Source organism: Suncus etruscus, chromosome 9, assembly GCF_024139225.1.
Source record: "Suncus etruscus isolate mSunEtr1 chromosome 9, mSunEtr1.pri.cur, whole genome shotgun sequence".
NCBI classification, from domain to species: Eukaryota; Metazoa; Chordata; class Mammalia; order Eulipotyphla; family Soricidae; genus Suncus; species Suncus etruscus.
The window spans coordinates 112,086,136-112,101,746 of NC_064856.1; the positions used below are offsets into that span (position 1 = coordinate 112,086,136).

The following is a 15,611-nucleotide window of genomic DNA, read 5'->3' on the forward strand; positions in this document are numbered from 1 at the left end:
CGAGGCCAGGGGAGAATCGGGGAATCCTTAATAGGCTCTGGCTCGCGGAGGGGAAGACACGCTTTTTCCCTGATACGTTCTGAATTCTGGAGCGCGTGTATTTTTATCTCCTGATTAAAAAGATAATCAACCTATATTTGTTTTTCCCTCTTGCACTGCAGGAGCTCACTGGAGCAGAGCCGGCGAGAAGCCAGAGGTAGGCCAGGGTGGGTGAGGGGCTGCCGGCTTCCACACCAACAAGCCCACCTTGGGCAGTGAAGCATACCAGTGTCTCCCCTGGGCGCACCGGCGATTTTCTTAGTGCGGGAGAGCAGAGGTCACGGGTACTTGACCTTCAGCAGACTTCGTGGCCCCTGGAGGAAGGGACATGCAACCACCATCCCGTTTGTTCCCAGTGGACCCAGCGCTTGTGTCTGCCCTAGATGCAGCGGCTCTGGCCAGTCCCTGGTGAGCTCTGCGTGTGTGGCTGTGTGTGCTTTTGCATTGGTCACACGAGCTGCCTGCAACGGGCCTCGAGCTGCTCTTGATCACACCTGCTCCTCTCCAAATCACCGGGGTGGGGAGAGGTTCTGTGTGCTGAGCAGACTCTCAACTCCCTTAGGGGTCTGCATGGAACGTGGGAGCCCCATCGATCTCCTCATCCCCTTCCCTTTTAAAAAGAGGTTAAAATGGAGACCAGGGGCCGGAGAGATAGCACAGCAGCAGGGCATTTGCCTGCATGCAGCCGGTCCAGGACGAACGGTGGTTCGAATCCCGGCATCCCATAGGCTCCCCCCGTGCTAGCCGGTAGTAACCCTGAGCGCCACTGGGTGTGACCTCAAAACCAAAAATAAATAAAATGGAGACCATGGTGGTGTCCAGCTGACCAAGCAGATTAACCCACAAAAGAGACTGTAGTAGAGTTTATTTCAGGAATTTGAGTGAAATTTAGGTCATTGCTCAGAAACGAGGGGCTGGGACACTAGCACAGTGAGAAGGGTGTTTCCCTTGCACGCAGCGAACCCGGGTTCATTTACTGGCATCGCATAGGGTCCCCTGGGTCTGTCAGGAGCAACCTATGAGCACAGCAAGGCGTGGCCCAGAAATAAAACAAAACAAACTGCCTCCCCAGGGGAAAAAAAACAGAAATGCCTTTGGTAATCATTTGCAAAAGGCAAACAGGATAAAGTCCTCAGATTGATTACCAGCCCTCTGCCACCGGGGAACCCCGTCGAAGTGGCTAATGCAGTAAAGGCCACCCAGCTTCCTTAAGTATGAAATCTGCCAGCTGCCAGATTCTCAGAATTATTGGCCATTCACCCTTTTGCAAGAAAAAAAAGAAAAAAGAAAACAGTCCTTCACCTCAAATATACTTAAAAAAAAATTAAACACAGGGCTCGGTGAGATAACTCAGGGTAGGTTTTTTCCCTTGCATATGGTTGATCCGGGACAGACCCGGGTTTGATCCCCGGCATCCCATATGGTCTCTGAGCCTGCCAGGAGTGATTTCTTAGTGTAGAAAAATAAATAAGAAAAAAATGGGCTCGGAGAGATAGCACAGCGGCGTTTGCCTTGCAAGCAGCCGATCCAGAACCAAAGGTGGTTGGTTCGAATCCTGGCATCCCATATGGTCCCCCGTGCCTGCCAGGAGCTATTTCTGAGCAGACAGCCAGGAGTAATCCCTGTAACACAATGCCGGATGTGGCCCAAAAACCAAAATCAAATAAATAAATAAGATAAACACAAAACTTAGGGGCCACACCCTCTCTGTGCTCATGGCTTACTCCTAGCTCTGTGCTCAGAGATCATTCTTGACTGTATGTTTTTTGGGGGGGCCTATGTATTGGTAGAGATTGAACGTGGGTTAGCAATGCCTTAATCCCCGCACTCTCTCTGGCCTGGAATCTCTCTTCTTTGAGGAACAGAAAACATACCCTAAGTGTCTCTCAGGACTGCTACTGTGATGGTTGCAGCTCTCGTGGGGGCGCCATCTCCCACTTGGGGAGTCCCATTTAGGACTATTGCCTCTTCGCTTCGTCCTATTTATGGGGTTCAAATCCCCTCCAGCTGCTCCAGCCTGAGGGCGAGAGAGAGAGAGAGAGAGCGAGAGAGAGAGACAGAGACAGAGAGAGAGAGAGAGAGAGAGAGAGAGAGAGAGAGAGAGAGAGAGAGAGAGAGAGAGAGAGAGAGAGAGAGATGCCTCTAAAGGCTGAAACCCCTGATTTGCAAGGGAGCAGCCATGATCTCGGTCTTTGGAGCACTACCATGGTGGTCCCTAAGCCCCAGTGTCCCCTCCTTGGGGCCAATTGGAGGGATGATCAGCCAACAGGGTAGAAAACTCCTTTCCCATTTGTCCAGAGAGAAGTCAAGCCGCTGCCTATGCGGTTGAGCCGATCAGAGAGCAGAATCCTGCCTCGAATCCCAGACTGAACCCTGATCGATCCGCAGGGGCCGTAGGCCTCACCTCCCGGTCTTGCTCCAAAAAGTGTTTTGTCTTCTTGTGCGGCCATCCCTGGTCGTGCTCAGGGGTCGCTTCAGGCGGGCTCAGGCGACCGAGTGGGGTGCTAGGGTGGACACCTGCCTTGGCCCTGCACAAGGCACGTGTCCTACCTGCTGTTCTTGTTTTCTCTCTCTCCTCTCTTCTCTTCTTCTCTCTCCTCTCTCCTTTTCCTTTTTCTCTTCTCTTACTCTCCTCTCTCTCATCTTCTCTCTCCTCTTTTCTCCTCCTTCTCCTTCTCCTCCTCCTCCTTTTCTCCTCTCTTCTCTCCTCTTTTCTTTTCTCTCTTTTCTTCTCTCTTCGCTTCTCCTTTCTTCTCTCTCCTCTCTTTTCTCCTTCCCCTTCTTTTTCTCCTCCTCTTCTTCCTCCTCCCCCTCCTCCTCCTTTTCTCCTCTCTTCTCCTCTTATCCCTCCTCTTTTCTTCTCTTCGCTTCTCCTTTCTTCTCTCTCCTTTCTCCTTTTTTCGTCTCTTCTCTCTCTTCTTCCTCTCTTCTCTCCTCTCTTTTCTTCTCTCATCTCTTCGCTTCTCCTTTCTTCTCTCTCCTTTTCTCCTCCTTCTTATTCTTCTCCTCCTTTTCTCCTCTCTTCTCTTCTCTCCTCTCCTCTTTTCTTCTCTTCGCTTCTCCTTTCTTCTCTCTCCTCTCTCTCCTTTTTTCCTCTCTTTTCTTCTCTCTCCTCTTCTTCCTCTCTTCTCTCCTCTCTCCTCTTATCTTTTCTTCTCTTCTCTCTTCTCTTTTCTTCTTCTCTCATCTCTTTGCTTCTCCTTTCTTTTCTCTCCTCTCTTTTCTCCTCCTTCACTTCCTCCTCCTTCTCCTCCTCCTTTTCTCCTCTCTTCTCTCCTCTTTTCTTCTCTCTTCGCTTCTCCTTTCTTCTCTCTCCTCTCCTCTTCTTCCTCTCTTCTCTTCTCTCCTCTCTTTTCTCCTTCTCCTCCTTCTCTCCTCCTTTTCTCCTCTCTTCTCTCCTCTTCTCTCTCTCCTCTTTTCGCTTCTCCTTTCTTCTCTCCTCTCTCCTTTTTTCCTCTCTTCTCTCTCCTCTCCTCTTCTTCCTCTCTTCTCTCCTCTTCTCTTCTCTCTTCTCTTTTCTTCTCTCATCTCTTCGCTTCTCCTTTCTTCTCTCTTCTCTTTTCTCCTCCTTCTCCTCCTCCTTTTTTCTCTCTTCCCTCCTCTTCTCTCTCCTCTTTTCTTCTCTCTTCTCTCCTCTTCTCTCTCCTCTTTTCTTCTCTCTTCGCTTCTCCTTTCTTCTCTCTCCTCTCTTTCTCCTTCTTTTTCCTCTCTCTCCCCTCTTCTTCCTCTCTTCTCTTCTCTCCTCTCCTCTTATCTTCTCTTCTCTTTTCTTCTCTCATCTCTTCGCTTCTCCTTTCTTCTCTCTCCTCTCTTTTCTCCTCCTCCTCCTCCTCCTCCTCCTCCTCCTCCTTCTTCTTCTTCTTCTTCTTCTTCTTCTTCTTCTTCTTCTTCTTCTTCTTCTTCTTCTTCTTCTTCTCTTCCACCTCCTCCTTCTCCTTCTCCTTCTTTTCTCCTCTCTGATCTCTCCTCTCTCCTCTTATCTTTTCTTCTCTTCTCTCTTCTCTTTTCTTCTTCTCTCATCTCTTCGCTTCTCCTTTCTTCTCTCTCCTCTCTTTTCTCCTCCTTCTCCTCCTCCTCCTCCTCCTCCTCCTCCTCCTCCTCCTCCTCCTCCTTCTTCTTCTTCTTCTTCTTCTTCTTCTTCTTCTTCTTCTTCTCTTCCACCTCCTCCTTCTCCTTCTCCTCCTCCTTCTTTTCTCCTCTCTGATCTCTTCTCTCTCCTCTTCTCTTCTCCTTTTCTTCTCTCTTCGCTTCTCCTTTCTTCTCTCTCCTCTCTTTACTTCTCCTCCTCCTCCTCCTCCCCTCTCGCTCTCCTCTCTCCTCTCGTCTCCTTTTCTCTCTCTTCCTCCTCCTCCTCCTCTTCTTTCTTCTTCCTCTCCCCCCCCCCCCGAAAGTCTTTGCTTCCAGGAGGAAGCGGAGCAGCGGACGAGAGTCCGTGCCTGGCTGAGGCCGCGGAGGCCCAACAGTAGCCCCGTGCCCATCCACGAGGGCGATGAACGCGTCTGAAGCTGAGGCGAGCGGGTCCCGTCGGTTCTATGCGACGAGGCCCGCCCTGGAGCCCCACCCCTTTCCCCGTAGCCAGCTCTGATTGGCCCCCTGAGTTTGTGCCTGTAGGTTTGCTCATTTTGATTGGTGGACGCAGGGCACGTGACCTCGCAGCAGGCGGGCCCAGATTTCCCGCGCGCAGCTTCTGCCGGCTTCTGCGCATGCGCATCCGCCCAGCCAGGCGCCTTCTGAGGGGAGGCCGCTTTCCCGCCCTCAGTGGCTGCGTTTTGGCGGGAAAAGGCTTCGGCCTCACTCACGCACCTCAGGGCCGCTCAGTCGTTGGTGTCTCTTCGCAGCTGGGGGTGCGGGATGCTCGTGGGAAACCCCAGGTCAGGGTTGTGAGGGGCCTTCCCCCATTTTTGCTCCTCAGACAACTTGGGTCTCGCCTGCCTCCTCAGTAAATCCTGTCAGCTGCTCATGGCTGCCCCCTCAGTGTGCACCAGGCCTCCCTCCCCGTGAGGCCGCCATGAGGGGCGTCAGGGCATCTGGAGGGGCATGCAGTTTTGGAGGCGCCCTCAGTCTCCAGCTCAGAGGGAAGAGGGAACTTTGTGTGAGATAAACAGGCTGGTCTTGAGGGAACACCCTGCAGACGGGCTGTAAGGAGTGTCGACCCCCAAGTTGGCACCCCATATGGCAGGCCAGGGGCATGCAGGAAATGGGGTGAATGGGGCCATGCAAAGATGAGGAGGAACATGTGGTCAGAGCAGGAGCAGTAGCATGGTGAGATCTGCAGCCGACTTTTTGCTTTGCATCTGCTTTGCATGCAACAGACTCGGGTTCGAGTCCCAGCATCTCCTAGGGTCCCCGCACCACAGCCCCAGCCGTGCTATTTCCTGAGCACAGAGTCAGGATTAAGCCCTGAGCATCGCCAGGTGTGGTCAATGTGGCAGAACATTCTAGAAGCTTCTGGAAAGGGGTTGGGGTGGCAGCCAAGAGGCTATGGGGGGGTCCTGGCTGCAGGAAGGTGTGTAGGACTGGGCTTCGTTGGGTGTGTGACTGTGGCTGTTTTCTTCGTCTCTCCCCCAGCTTCAGATTCCGGGTGTCCCTCTCCCCCAGTCTTATTTGCCACTCACTCTTGCTCTGCAAGGGCTCTGGGGGTGCAGGATAGAGATGCCCATGAAAAGCCCCACACAGACCCTGGCCGCCCTGAGCCCCACCCAAACTATCATGCTAGGAAGCTTGTGGGGTGCTGCAGTTGGTTAAAGATATGAGGATTTTGATTTTATTTTTTAATTTTTGATTTTTTAAATTTTTTTTTAATTTTTGATTTTGGGGCCACACCTGGCAGCACTCAGGGGTTGCTCCTGGTTCTGCACTCAGAAATCGCTCCTGGCAGTCTCGGGGGGGACCATGTGGGATACCAGGGATTGAATTTCGGTCCATCCTGGGCTGGCTGATTGCAAGACAAATGCCCTACTGCTGTGCTATCTCTCTGGCCCCAGCTATGAGGATTTGGGCTTAGGTGCTCTCTGTAGAGGCCAGTGGCAAGGCTTACATTGGTGACATCACCCTGTCAGGGTAGAGGTAGCAGTGTCCCCCCAGTCCCATCTTGTGCCTTTCCTGACACTCTTGCTTGACTCTAGGAACTTGACCTTGAGAGGTGCAGGACAAGGCTGCCTCTGCATCATCTCTGTTTTCCCACATTTTGGGTGTATTTGGGTGGAGGGCTAGAGTGGGGGGTTCCCATAACCCTTGTGGTGCCCCTGTGTCCTTGATGGGGCTTTTCTTTCTCGTTTCACTTGGATTTGACCAGAGCAGCTCACTGTGGCTCCTGATCTCCTCCTCAGGCTCCCTGCATGACTCATTTCCTCATCTTCCAAGTGGAGTGTCTGTCCCTGGCACAGTCCACACCCCAATCCGAGGACTCTCTCTCCTCTGCCTGAACTTGGTCAGGTGGCTCAAGTCCTAGAGGCCAATGTAAGTTGAGCTTGAAGCCCTGGGGCAGGTAAGATGAACTCCCGCCATCAGTACTCCTTCAGCCACATGTCTCCCCATGTGTTCCCCAACACAGCCAGCTCAGGGCTGCAAGGGAGAGCTTGGGCACCCCTGTGGCTCTCACAGATGGTTCCAGCAGAGACAATGGTGTGTGGGTGGGGCTCCCTCAGAAGTCCTGTCCATCCTTCCCAAACATCTGTGCAGTCCCAATGCATAGTGGCTTCTAGAAGGCCTGGCCGGGGTGATTGCTTGACCCTCTCAGTGAGGGCAGCACTGGAGACTGCTCTGTGAGTTCCATGGATGGCACCTGGCTCCTCCCTCATGGAGGTAAGGGTGGGGGGAAGAACAGCTCAGGATGAGCCAGGGGTGAACCATGGAGGTGGCAGGGGTGTCTGCCCTGCTCTGGAAAATGGACAGTGGCCGGGTATGGAGGAGTCCCGAAGAGATGGGGTGCTCTGCTCTGCGAACCAGCCCATGCCGAAGAGCCTAGTCTCTGAGGCTGCTGACTATATCCTGGACTTGGGACTAAGATGCCAGAGGCCTCTCAGGAAACAACATGCTTAATTCTGCACCTGGGGCCTGATGAGTGGAGACAATCAATTTTCTTTTTTCCTTTTGGTTTTTGGGTCACACCCGGCAACGCTTAGGGGCTACTCCTGGCTCTACACTCAGAAATCGCTCCTGGCAGGCTCGGGGGACCATATGGGACACGGGGATTTGAACCACCGTCCTTCTGCACACAAGGCAAACGCCTCGCCTCCATGCTATCTCTCAGGCCTCAACAATCAAATTTCTTAAAAACGACAGACACCGTTCTCTTAAAATAAAAAAGACAGACTTCATAGTGCTTCAACCTTAACGGAAAATGTTTTTCTGTGACGAGCAACCTCAGTCACTCAGAACAAATATCGTCCATTCCTAACAAAGTTAAGTCAGATTGCTGCCGGCCAACCTGATGCGCATTACCAGCAAAACCCACCAGAGAGCGATATACCCGAGGGAAGGAGACCAGCACGCGCAGCCCTGCTCTCTGGGCCCACGGCCTTCTGCTTGTCATGGAAGCAGTCGAATGTGATGTGGATTTGAACTCCAGGAAAATACTGGACGCGATCTAGTAGCGAGGCGCTCTCAAGGGAAAAATTAACCGATAACACAATAGTATTTCAACTTTCTTTTTATTTTCGAGTTTCAGTGACTGTGTGTAGCCACAGTCTGAGGATGAGAGGCTCCAGAGCATGTTTAGGTCTTGCCAACATTTTATGTCTCGAATTGTCTCACTGTCCGTTGTGCATCGGTATGGGCTTCTCAGTCAGAAAACAAGGCACTATAACTATGTTATCTGCTACATGAATACATGAAAGATATTTTATCTTGTCATGAAATAACACAGCATTTGAATACAATATGGTTTTATGCAGAATAGGTTCAAAACACCCAAGGCACACACTTTATTTTCTTTCTCTCTTTTTTTTTTTTTTAGAATCTTTTCTGACTTTATTTGAAGGCTTGTATTAAAGTTTCAGAATTGATAATAAACAGTTTCCGAGTAGAAGCAACGGACAGTGAGTGTCGTAGTTTGAAACATTAAAAACGGTAAGGAACGTGGGCTGTAGAACCGTGTTACAGAAAGAGGCTAGAGACAGTGACTGATACCGTGTGGGCTGAACATCGATGTGGTCCTATCTGCCGCAGTCTGTGACACCGTTTGGAAATTCCCCAAGTCCCTACGAGAGCATGGGGGCAGCAGGCAGCAGCCATGGCGATCCTGCCACCATGGCACCATGACCTGCTTGTGTGTGGAGGCGAATGGGCACACACAGGATGGCCTTCCAGCTCGCTAGTTAACCCGATGCTGCAAAGGAAGCCGAGTACGAGAAGAAGTCTCTAATCTTGTTTTCTTAACCCACAAAGACAGACATAGTCAACCAGGGAGAGAACATTGGGCCGTAAAGGTGGGGTTCAGGCCTGGGAGGAACCAGTGGACTGTAAGGCAGGAGCACTTGAGGATGAGCCACAGAGGGTGTAAAGGGGAATGTTCATAGCTCAGACCCAGAATGTTGCTCTTCACTTTGGAGAATGTGCCAGAACAGAAGAAAATGTACAGGAACTCGAGACAGGTTTTCACGGATGAGGCCCAAAACGAGGTTCTGTATGGAAGAGAAGAGCTGCTCCCCTAAAATAGAAGGGGCGGTTTGAGCTCCCCAGCTTCGTGCGTTGCTGGAAGACAGTTCTTCCCCTAAGCCTTCCTGTGGTGGGGTTCACATCAGCCAGAGGCTGCCCTGTTCTGCCAACTCATGGCAAGGAGATGAGTAGGTGATGTGGGGGAAGACCTGATCTCTGAGAAGAAAGCTGCGGACCTGGCCCACCCCTCCTGTTCACCCCTGCTTCCATCCCTGGCCAGGGCTAAGTGCACGGTGACACTGGCTGGCCACACACAGCGTCCATCTGTACAGAGAAAGTGCTGTGGGGGAGGAAGCGAGGCCCAGGAATGAAAGTAACAGAAGAGCCTCTGCTCTGAGAAAAGATATTATCTGGTCAGTTCTAGAGAGGTAAAGCTGCTTTGACAGACCCATCAGCAGTATCAGGCTTCAGGTTTGGCAACTCTTTTGTTGAATTCAGACAGTTTTCACTGTTTGCAATCAGAACCACAACCTTAGTGCAATAGAATATTTATTTTTTTTACAGTAATTTTGGTTGCCATACAAGATTTAAAGATTGGGAGAAAGTGCAAATTACAGGAGCTTGTTTTTTTTTATTTTTTGTTGGTTTGTTTTGTTTTTTAATAAAGTCTGAAAAGAATAAAAGCACAAAAGTAACAGCAACATAGATAATGCGAATGAGTTACAGAAACGGTAGTGTGAAAACGAATCAGTATCCAAAAAACAAAAAACTTGTTCATGGGAAGAAAAAAACTTAATATTTTGTGGCCCCACACAAAAAGTCGTAGCCAGACTTTTAACCTGGATAATGCCTGCTTGTCCAATAACTGGGAGGGAAGGGGAGGGAATAAAATCACCATTTTATTAACTAAAGTACCACAAAAAAAAATCACTTTGTGATATGTAAAGTTCAGCAAATCAAGAGTCACATTGAGTCATTTCTGTTGTCGGAACTAACTCAAAAGAGTGCGCAGACACCCTGGAGAAGGTGTCTTGGCAGGTAGAGAGAATTTACAGCTTGAGAGATTTTGGTTTTGTATACACAAGAGTACAGAAACTAGGCATGTAAATGCAGTTTATTTAAATTACAGTATATAACAAAAGTGGATCTGAAAATCTGGCAGAGTATTAACATGATCTTGAGATGAGCAGTTTTAACGTTTGTTCCACCATCGAAGAGGGTCAGGGGAGAGGGCCTGGTCCTAAGCGTCCCCAAGGGGAGAACAGTGGACGGTGATTTGAGTGAGGGACTATTGCTTTCTGGAGCAGAGTCCTCGGCCCAAGCTGGAGCTCACTGCGCTGCAGTGGCCCATGCGGGTGGCGGGCGGCACGGCCGGGGAACCCTGGGCCCTGCTCTAAGGAGACGCTGTCAGGAGAAGCCATTGCGGCTCTCAGTCCTTCCGGGGCCTTTTCTGCTTAGTGGCGGATGGCTTGAAGACTTGAAGAGGGAGGGAGCAAGGAGGGAGACGGGCCAGCCAGCTACCTAAGTCCGTCGGGCCGCTCTCAGCCCGCAGTGCCTTCTCCTCTCTGCGAGAAGCTTGCCTGATACTTAGTGGGGAGGTCACGGCCAGCACCGCACGAGGGGTGGACCCCGTGGCCTGCGCACTGTCACCGAGTGGAAGACAAAGCTGTGCATGTGTTGAGGCCACCTGCGTGTTCCCGTCAGGGATGTGCCTCGTGCCAGAGCCATTCATCGGGACGAGAACAGCGAGCGGGCCGCCGCTCAAACCAGGATCTCTGCCGACGACGGGAAGGGCCTGCCAAAGGCTTGCGACCCGAGGGCAGGCCCACACTCTGTTTCCCATTCGGGGGCCTGGCTGGAAAAACTGCCTGTGCGTGTGCACGTGTCTAGAAACGGCTGCAGTGTGAGTTGTAACTGCTTTGGAAGAAATCATTGTCCTGGATGATGAAGTTTTAGCAAAGATAGAAAAGGGAAGCCAGCTCTGCCGGCTCAGGTGCATCCAAAGGGGAGGATTTAAAAAGACTCTAGACTCGTTGATTGATTCCACAGAAAGAGTGTTTGTTATTAAATCACAAAAGGTTTTTTTTTCTCTTCGATTTTCTAGCACTGAAGTGGCACAAAGGCTGCCGAGTAGACCAGCCACTGTTGTTTGTTTTTCTTAAAATATTGTGCTTATAAACTATCTGTACAGCTATTTAAACTTGCAGTAAAGAAAGAAATTTTAAATTGCTAGATTTTACATGTTCATTCTAGAACTGTCCAGATCTAATCAGACACTTGATTTTGTGTATAAAGGGGGAAGGAAAAAAGAGGAGGCGGGTGGGGGGGAAATCATGTTCTTATAATTAGAGATGGGCTAGACTAGTTCTGAGATCGTTATGAAAGCCAGAATCCTGACATTTGCTCTCCATCCACAGGCGGGAGAAGGAAGGTTCTGGAAGCCTGACTGGGATGCTCAACTGTCCGGTGCAGATGGCGCCCCCGAGGGAAATCAGAGGTATTGTTGGCCACGAGGGGCTTCCGGGCACACACAGCCTGGGCAAGACACAGGGCAGCTTCCTAGGGAGAAGGGGTGGTAGGTGCCTGGCCTCTCCTTCCCCGTCACCCTGTGTGGTCTGCTGAGCCTTTGGCCCACTGTGCTCGCTCCTGGCTGGCTGTGGTGCTATTAAGACAAGCCGGTGGCATTCTGGGCCCATCGTCGGGGAGAGGGAGCGAGCTGCCAGTTCTGAAACACCAGCTGGCTGAATCACAAGCGTCTCCCTCTGGACACTTGTATTTACCTGGTACCTTGTCCTGGATATCCTGTGGCTGCCCGCCTGCTCTGATCTTGGCACAAGTCAACACGCTTTTGATGTGAACCCCCCGAGTTTGAAAGGCAGAGACCCTCCCCACACTTCTCAGGGTCCTGGAAGGACCCTCCGGCAGACACTACACCTTATCCCAGACACGTGCCCCCCCCCCCCAGGTGGTGCCGCTGCTGTTTCCCATGGCCGCCAGGGCTCCCCTCATTGGAATCGCGACTTTGTACTCTGACTAAACTCCGCGGGACATCTCGTTGGCCACTTGGGGACGCTGCTCTGAGGTTTGCAGAAAGAAAAAAGAAAAGGCAGGCAAAGCCAGGCTCCGTTCGTTCATACTCCTACCGCTGCCCACAGCCTCGGGGCTCGTGGGCCTGCGGGGCCACCGCAGGAGGATAGGTGGGGGTGCCACAATCCACTGGAAACTGGGGTCTCGCTACCTCAGGCCCAAGAAAGGGGCCCCAGACACATGCACGGGGCTGGGAACAGGGTGAGAGGGGGCAGCTCACCCGGCAAAGAACAGGGAAATAAAGGCAAGTGTGCGTGGAGGGCCCCGGAGTTGGGGGGAGGGCGCCAGCAACCCAGGAATAGAAAGGGGGGCCTCAGCAGGCAGCCGGGGGCCACTGTTGCCTGCCTAAGACGGGGGCCACAGGGGCATGGCTTGGACGTGGCGCGGGGAGGCCCCGGGGAGCCGCTGTGCCTCTCCTTCGGCCCGCGAAGAGCTTTCTCCCTGGCTGGGCATTCCCCCCACAGCCCGCTCAGAAGCGGGTGCTCCCAGGCCTTTGCCCAGTCACCCCAGGGCCTGGGGGTTGCACACCCGGCACGGCACAGCACGCGGCCTGTTCCCGGTCAGCCCATCTCTACTTATAAGGGGGGGGGCGGGGTGCAGCCAGTCTTATCTGTCCAGCAGCTGCTTGAGAGCCCTTTCGATGTTCATCCTGTGGCCGACTCGCGTCACGCCCAGGTCGATGAGGTCCTCTTTCTGGAGGCTGGGGAGGTGGCTGCCGTCGATCTCGTTGTCCAGGAAGGCGGCTCTGTGCTCGCCCAGGTTCAGGCTCTCCAGCCAGTCGGCCACGTCAGGCTTAGTCCACAGGTGGACGGGCTTGGTGCTGAAGGGTTTGTTGGGGAGCGGCTGCTGCAGGACGGAGGGGGACGGGGAGCGGCTGCGGCCCACGGGGTTCAGCCCAAACAGCTCCCCGGCCGCTGACGGGCCGGGGAGACTGAAGACGTCTGTGAGGCTGGGGGCTGGCGACACGGCGCACAGCGGGGCCGTCAGGGGCTCCGCGGGCAGCTCCGTGGGCGACACCACCGGGCTTGGGGCGCGCCTGGTTCCTGAGGTCCTACTTTCGTAGTCTGGCGGCCGGCTCTGCAGCGTGATGGGCTGGGAGGTGCCCGGGCGGACCGTGAAGGTGACCGTCGTGCTCCGTGTCCCTGAGACGGTGCCGGCGACGTCCGGGCTTCTGAAATGGCAACAGCAGAGAGAGGAGGTCACGAGCCGGCTCACCCTGGTGCCCGCCAGCAGGGCAGGGGTCGCACGGCAAAACCACACCAGGCGGCTGGGGACAGAGTGAGGGTTCACAGCAGAGCACAGCAGACAGCGGGGAGGCAGAACCAGCCTTCCCAGTCCCCCGAAGGGGCCCTCCTGAGAGTCTGGGTGCTGCTGGGCTGGGCTCCTACCAACCTGAGCTCGGAGGGGTCCCCCAATCCTTCCTTGAAGCAACCCAGAGCTGAGGGGTGCAGAAGAGCCCTCTTACATTGCAGTCCCCATGGAAGCAGCCCTGGTTCCCTGCTGGTATTGTCTCGGGGCTCCAATGGGGACATGTTAAGCCTGGCCTTGGCCTCCCCAGGTCCCGGGGAGACTGGGGGACCTCGGGGGATGTGCCTCTGGTCTTTACGTGCCTGTCCACCCCAACTACCCCTCCGAGTGGCTCCCTAATGACTCTGGCTGAACTGCTAAGCCACTGCTTAGGGGCCTGGCGCTGCCCCATGTGGTCCCCCAAACTGAAGGCACAGCCCCCTCTGACTGCCCATGGGCCCCTGCTCTGGAGCTGGCCAGAGGCCTGGAAAACGCCACCCACAGTGCGGTCCGAGTGGGATTGGGACCGAGGACGTGGCTGTTCCTGGCTGGCATGGGCACCTATATGATACAGCCCAATGGCCAGTGGCCCCGTGAGAGCTGGGCCGCTCTGTCCTGGGGCTCGCCCGCCACAGCTGTGGGAGTGGGCAGACTTCGAGGATTGAGGGGGCTGCCTGTCCTGCCCCACCGAGCCATTCCCCTGGCGCCTCAGCCTCGTGACCGTCCCCTGCTTGGTATGACTCACTGCTCCTGCAAGCCTGGAATGTTCCATAGGAGGAAGGGGCAGTGGGGGCCATGGGGGCTTTGGGTCTGAGGTGCCTGCCCCTCACCTGTGGCCTCTCAAGGATTCTGGGAGGGGTCCTGTGGCTAGAGTCACCCCTGCCTGCCTGTCACTCAAAGCCCAGTAGGCCCTTGTAAGGCTGACTGGGGGGAAGGGCTGACCCCGCTCATGGGGGAGGCTCTGAGGCCTGAAGGGTGAGTGTGTGACGTCCCTTGGGGCGGGAGCCAAGTCTGGGGGAGCCTGGCTCAGGGTAGTGCCTACAGCGACTCAGGCAGCCTCTACACGGGAGTCACAGCATCCCCAGAACCTGCCCCCCCCCCCCCCAGTAGAGAGAGAGCAGCACTCAGAGACCAGAGGCCCAGCACAGCCTGCAGGCGGCAGCACTTACTTGCGCTCAGCACGACCCTCTCCTGCGGGCAGGCACCGCCGGGAGCGAATGAAAAGGACAAAAGACAGGCTGAGCCCATGTCTGAGGGCCCCTGCTGGAGCAGCGGCGGCTGTGGTGGGGCCCTGTGTCATCGGTCAGTGAACTGTTTGGGCGTCCACATGTGAACGCACTAGCCAGCCGCACAGCGAACTTAGCTGCCTTGCTCTGGAGAACCTGAGGCCCTCCTGACTCTGCTGTGGAATTCCTGGAGCACGTCCATGGCCCCCCATGCTCTGGCCTGACTCTGGAGTCCAGCATGGGCATCGGCCAGGTTCTGGGAACTGCACCGCACCTATGAAGTGTGCTTCAGCCCCCCCCTCCCCCCGCTCCAGCGCCCTTAAAGCTCAGCTTTGTGGGGACAACGAGCCTGAAAGCCCAGATGGGACTCAGCACGATGCCTCCCCTGGGGGGCGCACCCAACTGCGACTTTGTTTCTGCCCTACTGTGCTGTGAGCTGCATGCTGTAGTGGGGGTAGGGTTTTTTTTTTCTGTCCCAGCTGGAGCTCCTGCCACCTTTTCCACAGGGCCCGTTGGTGTGTCCCTTTCACACCTTACACCTTGTTGTAGGTTCTTTTTGTTTATGATTCATTTATTTATTTTTTGGTTTTTGGACCACAGCCAGCGACGCTCAGAGATTACTCCTGGCTCTGAGCTCAGAAATCGCTCCTGGCTCGGGAGACCATATGTGATGCCGGGGATCAAACCCAGGTTCGTTTTGGGTGAGCTGCGTACAAGGCAAACACCCTACCACTGTGCTATTGCTCCAGCCACCCTTGCTTTTTACTTTTTGGGTTGCACCTGGTGGTGCTCAGGGCACTTTTTGGGGTGCAAAGATTGAACCCTGTCAGCTGTGTGCAAGGCAAATGCCCTCCGCACCGTGCTCTCGGTCCAGACCCGTTCCTGCAGGTTCTTTGGCCTTGCTGATGGTGGGGGGCACTAAGGCTTGGAAGACGCTGGGGTTCCCCACAGACCTCACTGCTCGCTCATGACTGGGCAGTTTGGGCCTCACTGGGTGCCTCCTGTCCGTGTACTGATGGGGGCTGTATCTCCCCACCTGGGCTCCCCTGGCCAGGAAGTAGTGCCTGGATCAGTGACAGCTGCATGGGGGTACAAGGGCGCCCGATCCAGCCAGCTTTGAAAGCTCATGGGTGTGGGCAGGGCCCTCAGAGAGAAGCGACCGCACCACTGTGAATGAGCGAGGCCAGGTCCAGCACTGCTGTGAGCCAAGCGGATGGCTCTAGCTCGCTCCTCCTGTTGCCCAGAACCTCTGGCCGCCACATGCGCAGGCGTCCAGCTGTTGCTGCCACCTGCAGCGAGTCCCCTGGGGATCAGCTGGCATTTAGTAGCCCTTCTGCTGGTGAGCTCCAGAGGCTCTCTGAGCCCTGGGGTGCA

At 54.2% G+C, this 15,611-nt stretch overlaps 1 protein-coding gene across 2 annotated transcripts in view; it reads right to left on the reverse strand.

The window, feature by feature from the left end:
• Window positions 1-11,571: 11,571 nt before the first annotated feature.
• Window positions 11,572-15,611, reverse strand: part of SHANK2 (SH3 and multiple ankyrin repeat domains 2) — a 169,644-nt gene continuing 165,604 nt past the window's right edge. For both annotated transcript variants that reach the window (XM_049781183.1, XM_049781184.1), the window contains one exon: window positions 11,572-12,895. In XM_049781183.1, the coding sequence (XP_049637140.1) occupies window positions 12,331-12,895 (565 nt within the window). In that variant the 3' untranslated portion in view covers window positions 11,572-12,330. The remainder of the gene's footprint in view (window positions 12,896-15,611) is intronic.